The sequence below is a fragment of the Stenella coeruleoalba genome, assembly GCF_951394435.1.
Source record: "Stenella coeruleoalba genome assembly, chromosome: 1".
Classification (NCBI taxonomy): domain Eukaryota; kingdom Metazoa; phylum Chordata; class Mammalia; order Artiodactyla; family Delphinidae; genus Stenella; species Stenella coeruleoalba.
In genome coordinates, this window is record NC_137169.1 from 98,440,038 (window position 1) to 98,459,542 (window position 19,505).

At 36.3% G+C, this 19,505-nt stretch overlaps 1 protein-coding gene and 1 pseudogene across 3 annotated transcripts in view; one reads left to right on the forward strand and one right to left on the reverse strand.

The window, feature by feature from the left end:
- Positions 1–19,505, forward strand: part of CTTNBP2NL (CTTNBP2 N-terminal like) — a 66,658-nt gene that overhangs the window by 8,457 nt on the left and 38,696 nt on the right. The window contains exons 2-3 of one of the 2 annotated variants that reach the window (XM_079928480.1): positions 3,376–3,499; positions 6,384–6,491. In XM_079928480.1, the coding sequence (XP_079784606.1) occupies positions 6,393–6,491 (99 nt within the window). In that variant the 5' untranslated portion in view covers positions 3,376–3,499; positions 6,384–6,392. The remainder of the gene's footprint in view (positions 1–3,375; positions 3,500–6,383; positions 6,492–19,505) is intronic. The other variant, XM_079928481.1, reaches the window with a different exon arrangement.
- Positions 14,306–15,627, reverse strand: LOC307183728 (small kinetochore-associated protein-like; annotated as a pseudogene). Its single transcript has one exon. The product of its transcript is annotated as a small kinetochore-associated protein-like (transcript).

Consider the following 19,505-nt stretch of genomic DNA (forward strand, 5'->3'; position numbering starts at 1 on the left):
CAGTAGTTGTGGCTCGCAGGCTCTAGAGCACAGGCTCAGTAGTTGTGGCGCACGGGCTTAGTTGCTCCGCGGCATGTGGGATCTTCCCAGACCAGGACTCGTCCCGTGTCCCTTGCATTGGCAGGTGGATTCTTAACCACTGCGCCACCAGGGAAATCCCCCATGACTTCATTTTTCACTTAATTACCTCTTTAAAGACCCTGTCTTCAAATACAGTCACATTATGGGGGTACTGGGGATTAGGACTTCAGTGTATAATTTTGGGGTTAGAGGACACAATTTAGCCCATAACACGTTGTAACACATAGACACATAAGAATACAAATACTCAGATAATATCTTTTACCTTCAACTGAAAGAAGATTGATTTGACATTTGTAGTAAAGCTTTTATTGCATAGTATTGTAGAATTCAGTAAAAAGGTTTGTTTTTCTGTGTTGGTTTTAGAATCTGTAAATAATAATAGCAGAAACAGCTCTCTTTAGTAAACGTACAAAAGATCTGCTTTCGTGATCAGAAAATTTATTTTCTGATAATATTTTGACATGTTTTTCTTTACTAACCTAATCCTAAAATGCCAAAAGTGGAATGAGAGGTACAATTTGGAATGTTGTCATTCTCTTACCCCCAAACGCATAAATAACCTTTATGAAAAACCAAAAGTGCCAGAGGATGGGAAGGCTTAAATCTTGAGATAGTCAAGGTAATGTGTCAACACCTTCCGCCCTCAGATAGGAGGTTGCTTTGGATACATTTTTTTAAAAATAGCTGTGCACTTTTGTCCATTTTAGATTTGGTATTTATAAATGTGACATGTTTATTTTTTTAAATTTCATATATACTGGATTTTTAAGGAAGTACATTATCTAATGGAAAGCTGTCAAAACAGCCACTTTGTATGTCAGTGTTGACTCTTTGAATTTTTAGAATTAACTGGCCTCCCAAATTTTGGTTTTGTTTATATGTACTGGAAAGAGTCTTTACATAATTGGAGCAAGTTTGCTTTACATCCGTGCTAATACCTTATCACTGACACTAAAAACTTACTGAATGGCCTGAATCTTAGTCAGTTGTAGCCCAAGTATAAATTTCTTTAATCTGATATCTGAGTATATAGTAAAGAAGTGATTTTTATCCAGTTTTGCAAGAGTGGTCTCCTGGGTAAAATAACTGATTTCTTTTTTTTTTTGGTGCTAGCCAAATGGATTTTTAAAAAAAGATTTATGTAGGTTTTTTTGAGGTGCTTCTATGTTCAGAAATATCTGAGATTCACCTTAAAAATGTGTTTTCTCTTTCTTGTCCCACATCACCCACCACATAGAAATAAAGCCTTCAGTTCCACATAAAGACATACAGAAACCCAGATACTAGATAGACAAACATCTACGTGTACTCCACCCTGCCCTGCCTTACTCCTTACATAGCTGTAGAAACTGGGGTGTTTCTTTTTCTGCCACCCAATCTCCATGTGGTAAAAAGGCAACAATGCCTGCTATCAAACAATGAGTTCCAGAGCAAAAGCTGAGACTTCCTCAAGAAGGAAGAGGCACAACCAGAACCAGAATGAGTGGATGCTGGGTCAAGGGAAAAGGCTAGAATAAAATGAACAGAGCCCAAGCCAGAGCAGCATACCTCCGTGGCAAAATGAGCACTGTTGTTCAGGAGGTGCAGAGCCAGTGTCCTCGATACCCATAATTCTTGTGGCTGTTGGCACATGGAAGTTCATACAGAAGAGATTCATGGACTTCCCTGGTGGTGCAGTGGGACACGGGTTCAAGCCCTGGTCCGGGAAGATCCCACATGCCGCGGAGCAACTAAGCCCGTGCGCCACAGCTACCGAGCCTGCCCTCCAGATCCCGTGAGCCACAACTACTGAGCTCACACGCCACAACTACTGAAGCCCGCACGCCTAGAGCCCGAGCTCCACAAGAGAAGCCACCGCGATGAGAAGCCCGCGCATCACAACGAAGAGTAGCCCCCGCTGGCCGCAACTAGAGAAAACCCGCACAGCAATGAAGACCCAATGCAGCCATAAATAAATAAATAAATGTATTTTTTTAAAAAAGAGAGATTCATGCTCTCCTGGCTGTTGGCCCTGACTTGGTGGGAAGTAGCATGTGAATAGACCATATTGTAAGCTGGGCAAACTCATGTTTGAAATCATTTATTAATAACTTAAAAACAAGTTTTATACTTAGTCTATAAATAGGCTCAGTTTTCCAGGGTATTAAAATATGTGTAACTTTTTATTATATACGTTTATATATTTTTTTAATTGAGAAAACTATAAAGCTTAATATAGCTACAGCTAGCTGTACCACAGTGTATGATAATATATACAGACAACTTGTCCACAGGTGGTTTTTATTTCAAATTTATAGACTGTAGCATTCCTTAGGCAGAAATATCTACATCTAAACTCTAAGGAAAGTTGGGTCTTGGAGAGATTCTGCCGGAAGGAGTGAGCTGAGCATCTGGTTGAAACGATCTTGTCTTTCACAGTTACTTAATGGACAATGACAAGTAACAGCTCATTTAGAAAATAAGTGGAGAATGAGTCTATAGACTACAATATGACATGCCAGAAATCTGGCAGTCATATTTCTGATAATGAATATGGAGTTAGAAACAGCCTTTTTCTGAAAATCTTAGACCATATAATTTATATGTTGGCAGAAATTGGAGTCGAATGGACTTGGTACTTTAAATACCTTAAATACAAGACAAAATTTATGTTTTATCAAATAAAAATTAGGGCCTATCTTTTTTTTTAAGTTTGCAGGGTCTAATACACTATTAGAAAAACATAAACCAAAAATTACATATAATTCAACATTTAATATTTGAAAATAAATGGGAAAAAGTAGAATCTGGGATGAGTAATAAGCCCTACAAAGTTGAGGTGGTGACAGATTGATTTGTTTGTTTATTGATTGGCAAGAGATGAGGGGATGAGAATTTTCCTTACACGAATTTGGCAGTTTGAAAAGTTCAGTTGTAATTATGTTATTTTTTTTTATCTGAGTGCATGGTGCATAAGTCATGGTGTTTCGAGCAAATAGGCTTTTAGCAATTCAGGGAGAGAAAGTCAGTTTCTTCTGGTGACATTCATAAAATAGTTCTTGAAATGACAGTGAAAAGATTTTGAAAGACCTCACCTTCCCTAATTATGATTGCAAAAGGGAAGTCAGATTCCTGATATTTTTGCTGTATTACTCAGCTTCAACTTGAAGAAGTGGCTATTTTCTTCTTTCTTGTCTGTATCAACCAACAGCTGTCAGGCTTCATCAGCTATAATGACAGTTGACATTCTTGGGATTTACCAATTGTTTATAGTATGGTCACATAGACAATAAATTTCTTATTATTTTGCAGCATTGGACATTTTTCCACCATGCTGACGACATTTTAAATATATTTGTCAATTTTCCCAAATTTTAACTGAAGAAAACCTTAAGAATTTATACTTGAGGACTAAAGTGTGACTGCCAGTTATCAGGTCAGTATCACTCCCATCCCCATCCCCACCCTCATACCACCCCCAGGAATATCACTGCCATACTAAAACATAATGCAGTTTTACTATCGTTCATTTATATTTCAGACAAAAAGTTCTGCAATGTGTTGTGTGTTAAAATTAGATTCAAATGTAAAGGGCAGCAAAGAACTAAATTTTAATATTTATAAAGAATGGTTATAGGAATATGCAAAAACAGACCTCTCGGGTTTGAATTACACAGCTATGGCCCTTTTTTTCCCTCCTGTGTTGTATTTGTATTATATTTATTTCATGTAGACACCAAGCTAAATAAGTTGATACATTAGCAAAATGTTCCAGATATTAACATTTGTGTGCAGAAGTTATTTACAAGTGTAGAGGTAACACGAATATTGATCTTTATGCCATTGACAAAGAATAGAATTTTTTCTTGCCTAGGCTAGACTGTTTTATAATTAAAGTGACTTAAGATTGTTTCAATTTCACTCTTTTATGAGGATGTATATTTATCACAACAGATCAAAAACTGATTTAGGTACAATCTGTTTTAGTTCTTTGTATATTTACCTGTAATTTTTATTTAATTGATTTCTCTAACAAGTAATTCTTGATTTTCACTCATGAAAGCTTAGAATGGAACCATGAAGGACTTTAGAGACTATCTAGTCTGTTTTATTTTACCTGTGAGGAAACTCAATGCCAGAGCAACTAGGTAATTTTTTTTCCTCAAAGCCATATAGCTGTTTAGTAGCAGAGCTGAGACTAAAATTCTATACTCTTCACTCCCGGTCTATTATATTTTATTATATCACACTGCATCTTTAAGCCACAGTTTTTAGATTTCTAAATGAGAATATTTAAGGAGTATAAAGATATTGAAGGAAAAAAAGTAATATGTGTAAACGCTATCATTTTTAGCTCTATTCCTAGTTGATGTACTCAGTGCAGTTGGTATTTATGGAGCGCCTTTACCAAGTGCCCATTATTCTGCTTAATATCAGGGGAGGGGTGAAAAAAGGAATAAAATGATAGGATTTTTTCTCTGCCTTATGATCTCCTTGAGAGAGATTAAAACATGAAACCATCAGGAATTGGGGGAAGGGTTTCATCTAAGAAACCAGTGTGACTCAAATGGTAGTTTAAATTCCTCATCATTATTCACTCCAGGATGCTATCATCCTTCTTCATTTGTGGTTCCCAACTACAAAAGAGCAGCCAAAGTCACTTATTTCTGAAGTAATTGATCTTGGCTGCCCCCAATGTTGGTAATGCCTTTCTTGGAATTCTTTTGGAAAGTGAGAGAGGATAGTAGTTCTTAATAATTAAACCATTGATCAGCTTCTATCAGGAACTTGGCAAGATGTTTTATATTTATTAACTCAATCTTTACAACAGTCCTATGAGTTAGAGATCATCATTTCACTTTCACAGGTAAGAAAACTGAGAATCAGAAAACTTGCCCAGTCACACAACTAGGAAGATGTTGACCTGGCATCTATCTGACTGCAAAGCCATGTGTTTTTTCCAGCATACCATCTTATGTTAAGTGTAGCTTTATTAGATTTGTTGTTTTTTTAATTTTTTTTTAGCTCTTATTTTTAAAGTAACTGTTGTGAGGGCTCTCTAATACTGAAGTGAGAATGTGAGAATCGCTTACTAGTCGCTGACCCTCACCAGTTAGAAAGTTAGCAGTTAGAGCTGAAGTTACATTAAACATGTTTTACCATGTGGCAAAAGATTTGTACAGTGTGTTCTGGAGCAACATCTAACAACACAGTGAAGTATGCATTTTCTACACGCTCTCATTCGCTTAAAGGCAGTAGCTCTGGAAGGAATCAATGCCTCTTTTGTGTGCCTCCTAAAATTTAATGTGCTCATAGGAGTTGGGAGTTGCTGGAGGGTGTGTGAACTAGTCATGTTGTGATTCACTTTAAAAAAAAAAAAACTGTATGAGAGTGGCAATTTAGAAGTAAAGAGTGGGAGAGGGAAAATAGTACTTGCTGTACTTTAGAAGTTATGAAATGTATCTTACCATACACAATGGTCAGAAGATCCTTCCAAGATTGTACGCCTTCTAGCTTCTATCTATGTGTGGTTTGTGAGAAATTAATCTTATGGAAAGGACTGAGTTTGTGCCATGTAATTTGCCATTTAACATATTTTAAAAGATGCAAGATTTCATAGAAATGTGAACTTGTTAAGTCAAATAAATTCAGTTTATAGTAGCCTGGCCAATTAAGATGTTTAAACAATATATTTTAAGCAGTCATTTAAAAGTACATTTGTACATGGTTGCATTTAAGTCTTATTTTACTATATGAAATATAAATATTGTGATAGATGTTCTCTGTGAAAGTAGACAATTTAAAAGAAAAATTTCTCCCATACTCCCACCAAACATTATCTTTGCTCAAATTCATTTCAGCCAGTTTCAAAGGGATCCCACAATGTTTTATATACAGTTTTGGAATTTAGTTATCTAAAACTGGGATATCTTTTCGTGGTCAAACAATTTTTCATTGAAATAGTATTCATTGTAACAAAATTTTACCTGAACTTCTAGTGAACAAAATTAGTGATTAATTCTTTCTGAGACCTTCTAGGATGTTTGTATATATGCCTGGAGGAAAAATGATGAAAATTTGATCTTTGTGAATGGTGATGAAATCAATAATTAAAATGAATTTTATTTTCTGTTACTGCTCAGTTTATGATTAACTCAGAAAGTTCTTATTTTTCCATTTAATTATAACCATTTCCTTTCTTAAAGTATTTTCTACTCTAATTGTTGCTCTTTTCTCATCTGTCTCACTTTATTTTTTCTTTAATAGTATCAAATTAACTCTGTCTTCTGAAGATTGTCTGATTATTGTCCTTGTTTTAGGCTTTCAGGATGAATCTGGAAAAACTCAGCAAGCCAGAACTCCTAACACTATTCAGTATTCTTGAAGGAGAGCTTGAAGCAAGGGACCTTGTTATAGAAGCTTTAAAGGTATGTTTAAAAAAAAAAGAGAGAGAGAGAGTGGTCATCATATATTTGAAAGCCATATCATTGGTTAACTAGGATATTTCTATAGCTCCAGTTGAAGTTGAGAGGCCTGGGTATATATATCAATACTTGCTATAGCAGCCACCTGTATGGTATGATTTGGGGACACTGATGAAGCCTTTCTGCCTCCACATAGTTCCTTTAGTCTCTCTACCTGATGTCTAGACTTTGAACTTCATTCTTTAGCTTAGTAGCATTAGCTGTTTCTGAATGCCAACCCCTTGAGAACTTGATGAGACCTGTTTCCTAAAAAATCTATATACACACATATACCATAATTCAGGATATAATATCTGATAGATCAAGGACCCCATTAAGACAGTGAATAGATTCCCTAGATCCCAGATTATAAATCCTTGCTTTTTTTTCAGTATTTGATATCTGTTAAAATACACGGGGCTGGGGGGTGGTAGATGGCAACTCTACTTTCCACTCAATTTTGCTGTGAACCCAAAACTACTCTAAAAAAGTCTACATAAAAAAAAAAAAGATCAAGAGGGCATAACTCCTTTAAAGGGTCTTGAATCTTTTACACCTTGGTAAGGACGTTTCCCAATCTGTCTTGAAATCAGATTTGGAGAGGGGAAGAAAAGAGCTTAAGGCTATCTGTGTGAGTAGTAGGAAGATGATACCCCCATAGGTGAGGAGAAATGGCCAAAGAAGATGAGACTTGGGCATGCTGAAGAAAGCATAGTCTCTGCCGAAAACTATTGCTTTTTTGTTTTCCCTTAGAGCTTTGTAATGTGTGATACGGAGTATTTCTCCGGAGTGCATGAGGCAGTTCCCTTCTGGTATGGGGGTAGAGTCTGACTTATTTTCCTTTTCCCACTTACTTCAGTCTTGTTTTGCATGGTGTCCCTGGGGATCATCTGCTTATGGCTTTGACACATGTCTAGTCACATGATAAAGTTCATTGCCCGAGTCTTTGCCTGTCGTGCCACTAACCATGACTGTGTGACCTTGGTAAAGTCATTCAGTCTGTCTGAAACAAAGCTTCCTTGTCTGTATTAAAAAGAAATGATTAATAACTAGTATTTCTGTGTAACATCATAATTTGCATGGCATTACAAATACTCCAACAGTGTAGGATTCATTTCTTCTTCTCCCTTTATTTATATTTTCTCAGTACATATCATGTACCCCATATCCAAGGAACAGTCAGTAGTAGCTAATCGTTTGAATTGATGTCTCTAGTGTGCCCTCAACAGTGCCTGGCTTTTCAATGACTCCCCTGCCAACATATATTACATAAAAATGTTCCCTCTGCTTGGTGACTCATTTCTGCCACATCCACCGGTCTTCCCCTTTTGTCACTATTGGGGATTTCTCATCCTTTCCCTGTACGTCCCTGAAAACTATTCTATTTCTCATAACCCCATCCCACTATTACCAGTAGTCCTAACCTGATTAAACCCAGGACACCCTCCCATTTATTTTCACATGTTTATCTGATCGATCAAGAGAAAAGAAAAAGAAGGATTGAGGAAAGTTTGAGTTCATTCCTAATCCTCACTCCTAATGCCTGTTGTTTTTCCTACTTCCTTCCCTTCTTCTCATCTGAGACCTCTGGCTCTCCTCTCCACAGGAATTATCAGCCTAGACCTGGAAGAGTTCCACTGCCCAGGCTGAACTAGAAAGTGCATTGTTCGTGTCCTTTTAGAGCTCAGAAAGCATTTTCCAGGAGCAGCATTATTATAAATAGCAATCCGATTTTAGAAAACTACAATAGCTTGGCAGCGTGTGTTAAATAAATAGACTCACCTGAGGATCTGTCCCTGTTTACACTGGGACTCCAGGAAGAAGTTTCCTGTAAATATCGCAGTTGACTTATACAAAAACTTCTGGGCCTCAACCCTCTCATAATTGGGGTAGGGGTTGGGGAATGGCTGCCTGTAACAGAAAAATTAGAGGATGACCTTATTTTTCTCTTTGCTTTTTAGCTTTAGAAATGATACAAACCTGTGGAGCTTTATGTTTGTTTTATTGAGCATATAGATGCTCAATAAATAGTTGTTGAACAGATGAAATATATGCCATTGTTTTAAAAGATTGCCATAATATTTCAAAATGAATGTTGTGAATTATTAAATTTTACAGCCTGCCTTATGTGTGCTTAAACAGACTGCCTTCTGGTTTTAATGTTAACAGATGCTAAGGTGCTTGTTGCATATGTTTTCCTAAAAAAAAATTTTTTCTGCGTGAATCCAATTTTAGTTACTTTAGGCAGCTTCTGACAAGTTGAAAGAGCAGCTTGAGAAGCAAGAGCTATAATTAAGAGAGCATTTTGATATAAGATACCATTCAGAATCAGGCACAAGTGTTGTATTTAGTCTGTGCATACAGCCTATAAGTGGCAAAGTTCTCTTCTGAGGCTTAAACTATAGGCAGTTTAGGTGAAATGAATAGCTTCACCAGAAGTAATACATCTTTAAATAGTCTATTGTTAGATAAAATAAGTAGCAGCTGGGGGTCAAAATTGTTTCAGTCCTTTGAGAAAAGCAACTGCCGTACCAGATTCTTAAAGTTAAAATGAAATCTTGTTTTATTTGTGGAGTAGGTTTTTGTTTTGGCTTGGGTTTTTTTGTTTGTTTTTGGTTCTGTAGTATGTCAAGATTTCACTGCATTTTTTCTATATAGCTCTTGCTTAACAGCAAACACTTGCTCTTCTTGGACTAATATGACAGCTCACTAATTTTCTTCCTTTTAGTATTCTTTCTTAATTCATGCTTAGTTGATTGAAAAGGTTTTGGTCTTTGTCCTAAATAGCTTTGATTGGTTTTTCCTTTATGTTTAAGTAAAAAAAGCTTATCTTTTTTCTCCTTACCTTTAAAAGAGATTTTTCTTGGACATAAAATCTATTCTTTAATCTTGCATCTCTGAACAAAACCATATGGTTCACTGTTGCTGTTAAATAAATAGTAGGTCACATTGGCAAGGGTTAGATTTATATAAGGATGTATTATAAAAGTTCCTGTAATTTGTAAGTAAATCCTACCTATAAAGTTATAATTGTAAAAGAGCTTCATTCATTTTCCAAAATGTCTGCAAAGTTTCAGATTGCAACTACACCCTTGTAGAGCCCCCATAATTCTTTTTCTCCCCAAAATTTTACAGAAGAGTGAGCCTCCTCACTCTTCTGTTGCAGCCTAGACATGTTTGGCATAGAACCAGAGAAGTCAATAGAAAATAATGTAATATTCAGCCTCTTCTGTATTTGAAGTCTAATTGTTACAGAGGCCATTTATACAGTATTTGGTCCTAATTGAACTTTATATAAAGTGATTTTCTATTTTAGGAGGGATTACATCAGAGAAAAGCCTTATTCATGAAAGTCTCTCCCTTTGACCTGACCACTTTATGTTCATGAATGAGAACACTATGGGAATCCCTTCCACAGTGAAAACAGATTACATTGCTCATGAACTGTCCAGGGGAGTTTGGGGTGGAACCACACAGTTCAGCAAGAGAGGCCCGGTTCATTAATTCTAAGAAAATCTAGGAAAAGCTTCCCAGCAGGGTCTGACTACTCTAGAAGAAGATGAGGGAACCTTAATTTTTAAAATTTGGAAAATAGAATTGACTGCCAATAAAAAGTCAGATTAAATAGTTTGAGTGTTCCACATTGGGTATATTATATCTGCATGTGTCAGATCTGATGCAGACTACACTTAGCTATGACTAAGTAGAATCTACCCTGTATTAGTATCATTTTATTTTAAAGCATTCTTTAAATTGCTTCTGCAATAATAAATGGTAAAGTATAACTTTCACATAGAATTAGCTTAAAGAGTCTTGAATTCCTTTCCACTGATACCTCAGTCATAAAACAGGTATAACTCTTTTAACGTCTAGGATATAACTTTGTTGGTTTTGGCCAAAGGCCATTGGAGAATTCCCCAGGCAAGAAAATTTACAGACAAAAATGTTGTAGACAGGACAAAGTTAGAAATATATTTAGAGTATGAGACTGTAATATTTAACTACTGTGAGTTTTTTAAACAGCCAGAATTAAAAATAAAAAATCTAAATGTTACATATGTGTCTGTGTTAACAATAAATGATTTACGTTTGCCAAAAATATTCTTAAAATAATAATGATTATGAGGATCTTGTGGCAGTGCCAAAAATATAGAACAAACAAAAGCTATGGAAGGTGCTGTGGCTCAAGAAAAATACAAATACAAGTTCACTGTAGATTGAATCTGACATCTGCTTTTGGTCATGGCCTTGTGCTTATTATGGAAGCAGATTATTATAAAGGCTGGTCTGAGATGAGGAAAGTAAAATTGAATTTAGCAAAAAACATGCATTGTCCTATACTAGTAAGCTTGTCAGGTGTGTTTGCATTAAAAAAAAAAAAACAGATCCATAAATATACTTAAATGTACTCAAAGTTGAAGCATTCTTTGTCACCCATAAGCCTGGACCTAACAATTCTTTGACCAAAAAAAATGATCCCATTTTGATAGATGTTTTTAGGAAGAGCTTTTAGGATTGGAGTAGGTAGTTTAAATCTTTAATAAACATCACATGAACATAAGCTTATAACTGAAAGAAGTCCAGTTTCTGCATGGATAAGAACTGGGATATTAAGAAGCAAGTAGAACTTTATTTAGGGAATTGAATTATGGAGTTTTTAGATTTACATTCATAGCCTTTACTATGAAACATGTTTTAGAAGGGAATTAATCAGTGGCCATTTGGGGCCAAGTTTTTGTGTGTTTTATATAGTTGGAATTGCTGATACTTTTTATTCCTACTCTCTGAGTAATGTGCATACATGAAATCCTAGCTTTTCAAAAAAGAAGCATAAAGATAATTACTAGGCACTCTACAAAACTATCAACTAGAGCATTCAGTTAAGTGTAGCTGTTAAGAGCATGAGCTTTCATATCAGACATACCTAGGTTTGAACTCTGCCATTTAATTGCTGTGTGATCATAGACCAGTTACTTACCCTGTTAAGCCATACGGTAGAATGGTACGGTTATCACAAGAATTAAATGAGATAGCACATGCTAATCGACATACTCTGTGCTCATTTACTGTTAGTTATTATTATTAGAACATAAGTTTTAAAGTTCATCCATTTAGGAACAAAGGTATATTCCATAAAGCAAGATGTACTGATAATATGCTGTCCTTCATAAGAAAGATGAGCATTTTAAATTAAATCTTTGTTATCAGAAGGGCTTGCGCTGTAGCTTGTTTTTCTTATGGGAATTGATGGTTTTGAGTTGATCCATCCCCACTCTCACAACTAAAAGCATGTATTTTGAGACAGCTGGCAAGGGTTATGGGTGTACTGTGGGGCATGGAACAGATGTCATACTGCATTCCCTTCTCTTTCTCTTTATAATGAAAACAGGAAGTACAGACACTGGAAACTTTTCAAATTGATTTTTTTTCCATTGATTTCTTTGCTTCTCTGTTGCTCGATTTGACATATTTGTTATATTTTGGTTTTTTTATTTCACTTTATTGAGGTAAAATTGACATACAATAAGCTGCATATATCTAATATATACAAATTGATGTTTTGATATACGTATCCCACATGAAACCATTACTACAATCAAGATAGTACACATGGGGCTTCCCTAGTGGCGCAGTGGTTGAGAGTCCGCCTGCCGTTGCAGAGGACACGGGTTCGTGCCCCGGTCCGGGAAGATCCCACATGCCGTGGAGCGGCTGGGCCCATGAGCCACGGCCGCTGAGCCTGCATGTCTGGAGCCTGTGCTCCGCAGTGGGAGAGGCCACAACAGTGAGAGGCCCGCGTACTCCAAAAAAAAACAAAAAAAAAGATAGTACACATATCCATCACCCCTCAAATTTTCCTTGTGCCCCTTTGCAACCCCTTTAGCTAACCTTCCCCACACACACACCCCCGCCCCAAAACCACTAATCCTCTAAAGATTAGTTTACATTTTCTGGAATTTTATATAAGTAGAATCATACAGAACGTAACCTTTTTTTGGGGGGGGGGGGGCCTGGTTCTTTGACTCAGCATAATTATCTTGAGATCCATGTTGATGTTTTATTGATAGTTCATTCCTTTTATTACCAAGTAGTGTCCATTGTATGTATGTACCACAGTTTGTTTTGTCTGTTCATCTGTTAGTGAACATTTACATTGTTTCCAGTCCTGGACTATTGCAAATAAAGCTGCTATGAACATTCATATATAAGGCTTTGTATGGACATGTGCTTTTATTTCTTTTGGATGAATACCTAGAAATGGAATGGAATATGTTTAACTTTTTAGGAAACTGCCAAACTGTTTTCCAAAGTAGTTTTACCATTTACATCCCACCAACATGTATAAGAGTTCCATTTGCTCCACATCTTTACCAACACTTGATATGGCCAGTCATTTTAATTTTAGCGTTCTAATAGGTATGTAATATCTCATTGCAGTTTTAGTTTGCATTTCCCTATTGACTAATGATGTTGAGCATCTTTCCATGAGATTATTTGCCATCTGTGTTGTTTTCCTCATAAAATATTTGTTCAGATCTTCTGTCCATTTTTTAAATTGAGCTGTATTCTCATTACTGAGTTTTGAGCATTCCTTATATATCTGGATTCAGATACTTTAATACGCCTTGCAAATATTTTCTCCCGGTCTGTGGCTTGTCATTTCATACTCTTAATTGTATCTTTTTAAGAGCATAAGTTTTTCATTTTGATGAAGTCCAATTTGTCAATGTTTCTTTTATGGATCTTGCTTTTAGTATCACATAACTAAGATTTAGTGTCATATAAGAAATCTTTGCCTAAACCAAGGTCAGAAAGGTTTTCTCCTATATTTCTATAATTTTATAGTTTTAAGTTTTACACTTGGGTCTGTGATACAACTTCAGTTAATTTTGTTATATGGTACAATATATGGATCAAATAAAAATTCTTTTGCATATGGATATTCAGTTGTTCTAGCCCCATTTGTTAAGAAGACTGTCCTTCCTCTGTAGATGGCCTTGGCACATTTGTCACAGTCCATTTTCTGAATATTTTGGGGTTTATTTCTGGACACCCTGTTCTGTTTCATTGCTCTATTTGTCTACCTTGATGCCCATACTACATTGTCTTGATTACTGTGGCCTTTTATGAAAGTCTTAAAATTAGGTAGTGTTAATCCTCCAACTTGTGTTCTTTTTGAAAGTTGTTTTGGTTATTCATGGTTCTTGGCATTTCCATATAAATTTTAGAATCAGCTTATCAGTTTTTCCAAAAATCCTGTTCAAATTTTAATTGGAATTGCATTGATTCTATAGATCAGTTGGGAGAAAATTCCCATCTTAACAGTATTGTATTTGCTGATCCATGAACATGGTTACTTCTCTCCATTTACTTAGATCTCTCAGCAGTGCTTTATAGTTCTGATTGTATAGGTCTTTAACATCTTTTGTCAGATTTATCACTATTTCATATTTTTATGATTATTATAAATGGCATTGTTTTAAATGTAAATTTCTGATTGTTTATTGCTGTTATACAGACATGAAATTGAATTTGTATATTGATCCTTTATCCTGCAACCTTCCTAATCTCACTTATTAGTTCTAATAGCTTTTTTATAAACTTCATTGAATTTTCTACAATCATGTTTGCAAATAAAGACAATTTTACTTATTTCTTTCCCATCTGATTTCCTTTCATTTCTTTTTCTTGCCTTATTGCATTGGCTAGAACCTCTAGTACAATGTCAAGTAGAAGTAACGTGGATATCTTTGTCTTATTCCTGATCTTAGGGAGGAAACACTCAGTCTTTCATCATTAAATATGCTGGCTGTAGGTTTTCATAGATGTTCTTTATCAGTTTGAGGAAATGTCCTTCTATTCCTAGTTTGCTGAGAGTTTTTATCAGGAATGAATATTAGATTTTGTCATGTGCTTTTCTGTATTTATTGAGAACTTAATTTTTTTTTTAAGATTAAGATCTCCAAGGTGTATTGTTTCATAGGTGTTATTACTATCTATACCTTCACCCCATTTATTAAGCCATTTCAGGTAACTTCAAGTTCATAAATTTACAGTGAGGTTATAGAGCCCAACCAGGATGGGACGGGATGTGTTCCAAGTTACGGGGGGACTGCAGGGCTCCCAGTGATATCTCCCATGGAGCACCTGTGCTCCACTGTTTCTTCCTGCACATCTGAATGTGACCTTTCGGATTCTCTGGCTGTGGCTGATTTAGTCTCCTGATCCTAATCCTGTGCTGCTTTGTTGCATAGAAGGTTGATCCAAGCTTCCAGGCCCCCTCTCTTCTTAGGCCTCAATTATGTACTGTGAGGTTCAGGATAGCTGGCCAATCTGAAGACTGGGAATGCTTGCTTAAAGGAGGAACTGCCATTCCAGCATAAACTGTCCTTAATCCTACAGCAGAAACTGTTTTCATTCTGGGAATGGTGAGTCCTAGAAGATCATGACCAAGAAGCAGATGTCCTAAGGGGCTTCCTCTGAGAGTTTATCCCCAAGAGGGAGCCATGTGGCCACCTGCTTTTTATCACATTTCTAATAGCTGCTCCATTTCCTCAAGCGCTGTTGTAAAATCATTTACTTTACTGTTACATAAGGTCTGTTGTTGCAGGAACTGGGCCCTTTCTTCTTTCATCTTCAGCTTTAGCTTTAAGACCTATCCTGGGTTGAGGCCCTTGCTCTCCAAAATTGCCAAACAGTTGTCCTGAAACTTCCCCAGCAGCTCCACCTTTTAGGTCAGGTCCTTTAGCTCTCCCTGAGTTTCAGTCAACTTTTGGTGCAACTGCTTGTTGATGGCCTCTAAGAGCTGGTTCTTATCCTTGAGCTCTTCCTCTGATTTCAGTTTACTCAATAGTTTGTAGCTCTTCCTGGTGCCAGTGTCTGTAGCTTTAACCTGCCCATTCTCTCGTCTTGGTTTGATGATTTTTGTAACATCGTTAATCTGAACCTCCTGAATGAGGTCTGGAAACATCAACTTCTTTGGACTTAACAGGAAAAAGGTTCTTAGAAGTGGCTCGAGTTTGTGCATTTGTGGGCAGGCCACTGCTGATAGCACAGAGGAGGGCTGCAGAGTGTACACTGTCTTAACCACTCTGGTCATCATAATGAGGTGGCACTGCTGGGGCCTAGGCATCTGCTGCTTCTGCCCTCAGGCCTCATCCGAGAACTTAATTGGTTTGTATGTCCTTGCTGTTTTTCTGAAATATTGTCTGAAAAAGAACTTCATCCCCTTTCTTATTGACCTTCTCTTAGATCAAGTACATTGATGTGGAGTAACTTTTTCAGCTTTGTTCTACAGCTTTTTAGAAACTAGAATTCTCTAACTTTATAATTCTGTGGAGTGGAGTTTAGTAATTAAATTATTTTCCCAGTGGCAAGAGTTAATTGTAACTTAAAAATCATAAACATTTCCAAAAGAGAAACCCGAAAAAAAAGCTCTGCTGCTTTAATGAACTGCTCTCCTTTAAAGCAACTTTTATCCTTTGACTTCAATAGTTTTGATAGTTTATTGGCTTCTTATGATAAATAATTTTTCCAGAGAAGGAAAACAACATGTACATTTTTTTCACCTTCTGACAGAATATTATTACCTCTTTCCTAGGAGTAACAAAAGCAGTTTATCTATTTGAAACAAGCTTAACTATTATCTTTTTAAGTTAAATCATTTAAATTGTGTTTTAGTATATCACATCAATAGTCAGGAAATAGACATCAAAATGTACTATTCCTTTATTATTTCCCAGAAAACATTATTTTTCTCAGTGTTAATTTGGACCACAGGAAGAAAATTTATTTTAAAGGAGGCGGTATTTATTACTGACATCCCCTATATCTGAATGCAGCTCCAGAGCCAGTTATTGAAGAATAGGTAGAAATACTGTTATTTCTGTTTTGTGCTTTTGAATAAAAAGAATTCAACATTGGTTTCTTTTATTGAATTTATTAATCTCAGGACACCTATTTATTGAGGAGAGTTGCTGCAGTCTATATGGTTTTATGTGAAAGTATATTTAGAAAAAAACATTTTCTGTAAGTTACTTCAGATTACCCACCAAACATCCCATGATAACATAGTTATATTGATCTAGCTCCAGTAAATTCTTTATAAAAAGTAAACTCTTGGTTAATGGCTATATGAATTGGGTGGTACAGCCACATGGTGGACTATTATGTGGCTATTTAAAAATATGATGCAGGGCTTCCCTGGTGGTACAGTGGTTAAGAATCCGCCTGCCAATGCAGGGGACATGGATTCGAGCCCTAGTCTGGGAAGATCCCACATGCCGCGAGCAGCTAAGCCCGTGCACTACAACTACTGAGCCTGCGCTGAAGAGCCTGTGAGCCACAACTACTGAGCCTGTGTGCTGCAACTGCTGAAGCCTGCATGCCTAGAGCCCGTGCTCCGCAACAAGAGAAGCCACAGCAATGAGAAGCCCATGCACCGCAACAAAGAGTAGCCCCTGCTCGCTGCAACCAGAGAAAAGCCAGCACACAGCAACGAAGACCCAATGCAGCCAAAAATAAATAAATAAATTTATTAAAATGTGTATATATATATATGTATATATGAGGAACTTGTAATGACATGTAGTGTTCCTACAATGTAATGCTAAATTTATGAAGCAGATCATAACATTAAATATATCCTTTAGAATCGAATAGAATAAAATACCTAGGAAATAAACCTACCTAAAGAGGCAGAAGACCTGTATTCTGAAAACTGTAAGACACTGATAAAAGATATTGAAGACCACACAAACAGTTGGAAGGATATATTATGTTCTTGGATTGGAAGAATCTGCCTTGTTAAGATGACCACACTACCCAAGGCAATCTACAGATTCAATACAATCACTATCAAATTACCAATGGCATTTTTCACAGAACTGAAACAAAATTTTTTTTAATTTTTATGGAAACACAAAAGACCCCAAATAGCCAAAACAATCTTGAGAAAGAAGAACAGGGCTGGAGGAATCACACTCCCTGACTTCAGACTATATTGTAAAGCTACAGCAGTCAAAACAGTGTGGTACTGGCATAAAAACAGACACATAGATCAGTGGAATGGGATAGAAAGCCCAGAAATAAACCCATGCACTTATGGTCAGTTACTCTACAACAAAGGAGGCAAGAATATACAGTGGAGAAAAGACAGCCTCTTCAGTAAATGGTCCTGGAAAAACTGGACAGCTACATGTAAAAGAATGAAATTAGAACATCCTCTATCACCGTACACAAAAATGAACTCAGAATGGATTAAAGACCTAAATGTAAGACCGATACTCTAAAACTATTAGAGGAAAACATAGGCAGAACACTCTTTGACATAAATTGCAGCAATATTTTTTTGGATAGGTCTCCTAGAGTAATGGAAACAAAGGAAAAGTAAACAAGTGTGACCTAGTTTAACTTAAAACCTTTTACACAGCAAAGGAAACCATAAACAAAATGAAAAGACAGTCTATGGAATGGGAGAAAATATTTGCAAACAATGCAACCAACAAGGGCTTAATATCCAAAATATACAAACAGCTTATACAGCTCAATATAAAAAAAAAAAAACAACCCAATCAAAAACTTGGCAGAAGACCTAAATAGACATTTCTCCAAAGAAGCCATGCAGATGACCAATAGCCATGTGAAAAGATGCTCAACATCGCTAATTATTAGAGAAATGCAAATCAAAACTACAATGAAGTACCACCCGACACTGGTCAGAATGGCCACCGTGAAGAAGTCTACAAATTATAAATGCTGGAAAAGGTGTGGATAAAAGGGAACCCCCCTACACTGTTGGTAGGAATGTAAATTGGTGCAGCCACTGTGGAGAACCATATAGAGGTTTCTCAAAAGAACTAAAAATTGAGTTACCATATGATCCAGTAATCCCAGTTCTGGGCATATATCCAGGCAAAATTATAATTCAAAATGATACATGAGGGATTTTCATTGTGGCGCAGTGCAGGGGACATGGGTTCGATCCCTGGTCCGGGAAGATCCCACATGCTGTGGAGCAACTAAGCCCGTGCGCCATGACTACTGAGCCCACGCTACTGAGCCCACGTGCCACAACTACTGAAGCCCATGCACCTAGAGCCCTTGCTCCACAACAAGAGAAGCCACTGCAATGTGAAGCCTACACGCTGCAACGAAAAGTAGCTCCCACTCGCCACAACTAGAGAAAGCCTGTGCAAAGCAACAAAGACCCAACGAAGCCAAAAAAACAAGGTACATGCACCCCTATGTTCACAGCAGCACTATTCCCAATAGCCAAGACATGGAAACAACCCAAATGTCCATCAGCAGATGAATGGATAAAGAAGATGTGAGATATATATATGTGTATATATATATATATATCTCCACTAGATGTATACTCAGCCATGAAAAAGAACGAAATAATGCCATTTGCAGCAACCTGGATGGACCTAGAGATTGTCATACTAAGTGAAGTAAGTCAGACAGGGAAAGACAGATATATGATATCACTTATATGTGGAATCTAAAAAATGATACAGATGAACTTATTTACAAAACAGAAATTGACTTGCAGACATAGGAAACAAATTTATGGTTAGCAAAGGGGAAAGAAAAAGGGAGGAAAAAATTGAGAATTTGGGATTAACATATACACACTATTATATATAAAATAGAAAAAAACAAGGACCTACTGTATAGCACAGGGAACTATATTCGGTATCTTGTAATAACCTATAATGGAAAAGAATCTGAAAAAGTTTATATATATACTGAATTACTTCGCTGCACCTGAAACATTGTAAATCAACTATACTTCAGTAATCAATCAATTATTGTCAGAACAAGTTTTTTAAAAATAAATATATACTTTAACCTCAATTATAAAGAATAACATATATTTATTATATATATATAATTATATAACATTTGTGTGTGTGTATATATGTGTGTGTGTGTGTGTGTGTATATATATGTATATATATATATATATATATA